This window comes from Prosopis cineraria, unplaced genomic scaffold (genome assembly GCF_029017545.1).
Source record: "Prosopis cineraria cultivar Desert tree isolate PC_DT_omini unplaced genomic scaffold, ASM2901754v1 PC7, whole genome shotgun sequence".
Classification (NCBI taxonomy): domain Eukaryota; kingdom Viridiplantae; phylum Streptophyta; class Magnoliopsida; order Fabales; family Fabaceae; genus Prosopis; species Prosopis cineraria.
In genome coordinates, this window is record NW_026555338.1 from 25,944,160 (window position 1) to 25,950,609 (window position 6,450).

Sequence of the window (6,450 nt, forward strand, 5' to 3'; positions counted from 1 at the left end):
GATTTAAGAAAGACATATCTAAGGAAGTTATAGAACGGTATTTCATGATGGACGATATATTTGAAACCATTTACTATCACCCAATCTTAAGTAAGATGCATACCTCTGTATAAGCTATATCATGCCGCGAGAAAACACAATAAACCAGATGATGACATCAAGGGCCAATTCAGGAGGAATTTCCACTTTCTGAACTGTTTTTTGTGACTTCATTTTCTAAAGCTTCCGCATCCTTATTGGACTCATTGCTAATATGTGTTTGTGCAATGTTTCCTGCAGATTTTACAAAGAAAATTACTAACATCAGAATGTAGCCGTTGGTGACACAGAAGGCAGACTTTTTGACAAAAATAAACAGCTCAAGATACAGTACATATATTCTAGAGTTCTACTTTTAGTATCATTATATGTTATACGCAGAGATCCCTTAAATGAATAGTATATTATATTATATCTCTTAAATTAGGCAGAGCACAAATCATCCTAATTATATTCATGGTTGGCATGAATCCCAATTTAAAAGAGTTATGCTCAATAAGGACGGATGAAAACTACATTTTGCATCTGATTACACTTTACCGTTTGTACTACCCTCTGTATTATAACTAGACCTCAAGTCTTGTGCATTACATGTAACCTAAGGAGAAAGCTACACTATTCATCGCTTATAAACAGTAAGGTTTGCAACAGATATATTAATATATAGATAGGCATTCCAAGTTGTATGGATATGCATACCGGGAGCCAGATGCAGGAAACTAACACAGCAAGTGCAAAGGCTGAAATTACAAAGCAGGGCAAGAAGAACGGGAACCTGTGAGCCATTTGTTTTGGGACATATATATATATATCAGCATATCAACAAGGAAAATCAAAATGAACAATGAAAGAAAAATTGAATAAAAAGGAAGCCAAAAAACTAATGTTTTTTTTTTTTTTTTTTGTCAAAAGCAAAAGCTATTGTTATTATTTAAAATCAGGACCAAGTATACTCACTTATCAAATAAGGAGCCTTCTGGAAATACATGTGGATATTTCTCTACTGGCTGCAATACCAAATTTCCAAATTATTAGAAGAACAATTGGTAAGTGCGCTCCTGGGCATGTTTCCACATACATGCAACGAACAGTTTGGGAAGTATGATGAATGAGAAGGCTTACAGACACCTGTAAACTCTCTCTCTCTCTCTCTCTCTAATAATAAGAAGAAGAAGATAGAGACCAACTATTGATAAAGAGCAAGGATAAGTTGATTACAATTACTTTAGATGACAATGAATTTAAATTGTAGATAGCGATAAACACCTAATCCATTAGAAATTCGGCTTTGGGTTTCTCAGCACAAAAAGAATCATCTCATGCCCCTCTGAAAAAGCCACCTGTTCTCAAGATCTAGTTTGCTGCACAGGGCAAGGAAAAAGTACCTGAGCCAAATAACCTCCCAATGCTGGACCAAGGACTAAAGCTATGCCCCAAGCTGAACTGAACTGAAACATATCACACAATCAAATTATCATAAATAACAAGTACATATAGGAACTATTAGTAGACCAAAGTAAACTATGCTTACAGTAGCGAGTCCTTGAGCCTGGTGTTCTTCTCGAAAGATTTCAGTGGCAAAAGCCTAGTGGCACTAAATGTTGTTACACAACAGAACAGGCTATTGTAAAGAAAAATAAAATGATGGACTGACTTCAAGTATGCAAATTCAACTTCTCATTGAGGCCTGGTGCTATCAAATGAAAATTTGAGTGAATTGATATTTAGACCTCAAAAGTCAAAAGATACACTCAATCCCAATTTGGTCTCCCGAAGTTTGAATGTCCCATTGACGTCCTCCAAAGAGCTTTCCATCTTCAATACCGTCCTCACAATAAGCCCTTTAAAAAAAGAACGAACAAAGTGGATGATATGGGTTAATGTGAAGTTAATAAGGCCATTAGATGCCCAATTATCTTCAACCTTGATACTGCAGCAAAACAGCATGGTGCGCTGTTATGTGCATGTTTTAAATGACGATTAGGCACTTAACGATCACATCAGGTCTTCATAAAGAAAAGTCACCCTTCTCTGTCAGTTATTTATTAACATGCTTATTGTGAAAACATTATTGAAGACAAGTTATCCTTTGAACAAGTAAAATGACACCTTAAAACTTTGGAGGACCAAATAGAGATAGTCTATCTTTTAATGACAAAAAAACAGTTCACTCAACAAACTGTTCCTATCTGGTACATCCATAAATGGTACCTTGATTGTCCCAAGTGAACCATTTAAGCTTCCAAGAAGAAATCTTGTGATAACAGCCATCCAAAAGCTCGTGCTTAGGCCAAATAGTGTGTTAAAAACAACACTGAACTCAAATCATAATCAATATCAATATGGATAACTTCATTGACATGGTATTGTAGAGAGGAATGACATAACGAAAGGGAAAAAAACAATGGATGAAGTAAGGAGAGAAACTACCAAGACAACCTTATTTTAACTAGTCTCAAAAAACTGACATACAATTAGTTAAAGAACTATTTATAGGAAGATCATTACAAGAACTAAAATAAAATAAATAAAGCAGAGAATACACAATCAAAATATATATAAAAGAAAAAAGTCCCAACATGAACTAATAATCACCGATTTTCTATGTATTTAACTCTCCTTTTTCGTGCCTGGAGTAAGTCTTCCATAATTTCATTTCTCCAAACAATATTTTTTTTATTCTCTATTATATTTTAGAGCTTAAAAGAAATCATCCAAATCAGGGGTAGTGTACTTACACTACTATAGTTCCTATGACTATAGTATATTTTCGACCATAACGATCAGCCACTATCCCCCAGGCTACAGATGTCAATCCTCTGCCAAGCATGAATGAAGAGCCTACAACATAATTCTTATGGAGATCAGCATTTTAAGATCTTATAAATCCCTCTAATAGACATCAATGGAATGGAAGGACTAAAAGGAACTTTACCTAGATAGCCAGCATAGGAGCCAATGTCTGCCTCCGTTTTTGCAACACCAAAATCTCTTACCTGCGAGTAATTTTCTTTTTTTTTTAATAATTCATCTTACACACTGGAGTATTGAGAATGCTCCTGGATGATCAAAAGTAAGAAGTAATATAGTTTATAAAGACTAACCAAAAGCTTTATTTCTTGAGTTATTTCATAAAGAACGTAGAAGGTAAAGCAATACTTTTAACAGTTCAAGTGATCAATTAGACCATTTGATAGCCTGCCTGAATTGAGATTTGTTGTAGCGGTCTCTTCTAGAGATAAATGTTCCTCAACATTTACCAAGGCACTACCCAGCTGCACTTCAACTAATACCATTTAGGATTATTCAAAGGGCAACACTTAAGTACTTAGCCCTATATACTTAATGTACTATATCATCCAACTAAATTAAAACAAGTGGATTTTAATGTGTTTATAATCTTAATGACAAGATTTGTTATAAAATAAATAAGATATAAATGATCCACATGTCTTGATTTAATTGTAAACAAGCATCTCAAGTACATAAAGCTAAGTATATAAGTTTTTCCCTTATTCAAATACATACGTTTTTCAACCATCCCACCAGTAAGTCATTCATGAAATTTCAAGAAATTAAATTCCCGTTTTAGTCAACAATAGTAGACTAGTAGGCGTCCCAAAAAAAAAAAAAAAATCTTACTGCTTGCACAAATTGCTCCCCCCCCCCCCCAAGCTACGAAGGAAATGAAGGGGGTGTATACTTATAGTTCATCATTTTTCAAAAAAACAAAAAGAAACGAAACAAGGATTATCTGCTAAAGTTTCTCCAGCTACAGACCAACAAATTGGAAGATGTAAATATAGACTAGACAGATTTTCTCATGCATTTGCATAAAGTTTAAGGAATGAGCCGCCATTATGAATAGTCCAACTTGTAAAAGATTTTTATTACGTATCGATACTTCAATATATTTATTCAAATGCCAAAATTTATTAGGAAAATAAAAAATATTAACCTCAAGAAAATTAATCAAATCAACTGCTTACTAGATTTTGTTCCCATCTTGAAGCAAGTGGCTGCCGCTTTCAAAACTTAATGTGCATATTAAAAATAAAGCATGAAAAATTGAAATTGAAATAATAAATCAAGGATATCCAAAAGGGGAAAAAATCCCATCTATGTATAACAAAAAAATTGGATCAAGAGGCACTCGCTTTCAATACCTGACGTGCACGTTAAAAAGGAGCAGGCACTTAATTTTTTTTTTATTAAATAAGGAGAAAATAAAACATAAAAAAAAAATTGATGTTGAACTTAATAATGTACAATATCCAAACACAAAAAAGAAAAAGAAAAATCTGCCATCCATGGCTATAATATAGCGCATCAAGAAGGTAGCAGTAAAGGCAAATGAAAAACCAAACTCACCATGAAATAAAGGAATGGAAAGATACATGTTATAGGCAGCGCTGTACAAAGCACAAGAAAAGAAAAACAAATGAGGTGCTCAACAAGAAAGGGAAAAAATGAAAAACAACATCAAACTAACTGATGACTAAAAAGTTTATGCACACAAATCGTGGGTGGAAAAAATCACATCGGGAGAACTACCTTTAAGTGAACTTGATAATGTTGAACCTTTGACCAAATAGTTGTATAAAAACATATACAGTTTGATAATAAATACTCGATTGAAAAAGAAAAAGTAAGCTTTTGTTTGTCTTGAAACTATTTCGTGACTTAAATCAGTCATCAAGGATTTCTCCTCTCTCCAAAAAAAGAAAGGAAGAAAAAACACGAACAATAATTAGATTTAGATTAATTTTGGGCTTTCAAACTGAGTGGAAGAATTAGAAAAACACCATAATATTCAAACAAAAGCCAAGAAGGTCTTCTTGAATTTAAAGGAACAATATGTTGCTATCACAAAATCGGGGGAAAAGATAATATAAATCAAAGGATTAGCTTATGAATTAAATTTTTTTCTGCTGAACTGAACCGAAGAACCAAGGGACTTCTCATTTCTTAAATTTCATAGGCAGCCAATGACCTCCGATTCAAATCAACCAAAGTTGAGAAGCCCATTATAATTTTGGAAAAATGACATGCAAGGACCTTGCTAGAGACATAAAGACAGTCAAATATCTCAAATTAAAAATAAAGTATTTTACGTCTAAAAAAACAACAAAATGCCCAAAAATTCGAATACAAAAATCGAAAGTTTAATTGTAAATAACGAAAGTAAAGAAGTCAGTTTATCTAAAGCTCCATTTTTGGATTCCCAAATTTCAGTCGAGCAGAGAGACATTTTGGTTCATATCATTTTTCTTTATGAATCAATAAAGAACCTTAGTCCTTAATTGTCATTTCTTAAATTAGGAGTTGAGTGGCGCGCTTCGTCCTTGTCATTTTCCCCATAATTTCACTACAAAGAAAACCTCTTCTCTTGTTGCCAATCACTACATGTGGTAGCAGTAGCACATATAGTCATATAGCGATCAAAATAGGTCAACGTAGTTCAAATTTCAAAAACATATGAATGAAGCACTTCAAGATCACATTGATTCTTCTGACCGGACAAAAATAAGTTTGAGAATGTTAGATTGTTAACTTAAATACTTACTGGCGCACATAGTTAGCATCCATATATAGAAAAGATACTTCACTGGTGATCCTCGGTTCATTTCTTTGGCTCGATCCACCTTACACCCTGGGCAGTTCTCGTAGTACCGAATCTTCAGCAATGGCTCTCTACTGCTGCTATCTTCATTATAATCGTCCGTCATATTCGATTTCCGCGAAATTCTGCTTCCTAAACATTTAGATTTTTTTTGCCCGATTCAGAAAACGCTAAAACCCTCCAGAAATTAAAATCAGAAGAAGACATCTGAGAAATAATGAGGGCGTTTTGCTTGTTTCCAAGACCACGGAAGCGAAGAACCAGAACGTGAGACGAAAACTAAAAGAAGAAACTTACAGAGTTCTGGAGAAATTGCTGGAGGAGATGGTGAAGAAGCTTGCTGTGTGTATTGGAGAAAACAATAGCATATGAAAGAAAGTCCATGGCGATGTATGATTGATTGGAGAGAAATAATAACAAATGGAAAGTTGATACTGTTTGAAAGAAAAATAATTGGAGACACTCCTCGAAGAATTAGTTCTTATCTAACTGTCGCAGAATCATTCAAAGACTCACGAGGACTTTCGCGCCACAACAAATTGACCCGCGCTATGCTCCGATTCTATTTTTTTTTAATATTTTAATATATTGAGTGGAAAATAAGGGGAGGAATGAGTGCAGGATTTCAAAGATCAATTCAATCTCAGTCTCCAAAAACTTCAAAATTTTAGTAGTAAAAATTTCATATTTGTATTAAGATACTAAAATTTAAAATTAATTAATTAATTTTAAACATGTGAAATGCTATGTCCAATATAAAATTTACAAAAGTCAAATTATTTATAAAT

At 33.6% G+C, this 6,450-nt stretch overlaps 1 protein-coding gene across 1 annotated transcript in view; it reads right to left on the bottom strand.

The window, feature by feature from the left end:
• Window positions 1-6,095, bottom strand: part of LOC129316110 (protein ZINC INDUCED FACILITATOR-LIKE 1-like) — a 13,561-nt gene extending 7,466 nt beyond the window's left edge. Inside the window, 9 exon segments of the mRNA XM_054960378.1 lie at window positions 997-1,046; window positions 1,425-1,487; window positions 1,571-1,624; window positions 2,251-2,353; window positions 2,778-2,880; window positions 2,975-3,035; window positions 4,411-4,451; window positions 5,606-5,794; window positions 5,960-6,095. Of these exon segments, the coding sequence (XP_054816353.1) occupies window positions 997-1,046; window positions 1,425-1,487; window positions 1,571-1,624; window positions 2,251-2,353; window positions 2,778-2,880; window positions 2,975-3,035; window positions 4,411-4,451; window positions 5,606-5,768 (638 nt within the window). The 5' untranslated portion in view covers window positions 5,769-5,794; window positions 5,960-6,095.
• Between the last annotated feature and the right edge of the window lie 355 nt (window positions 6,096-6,450).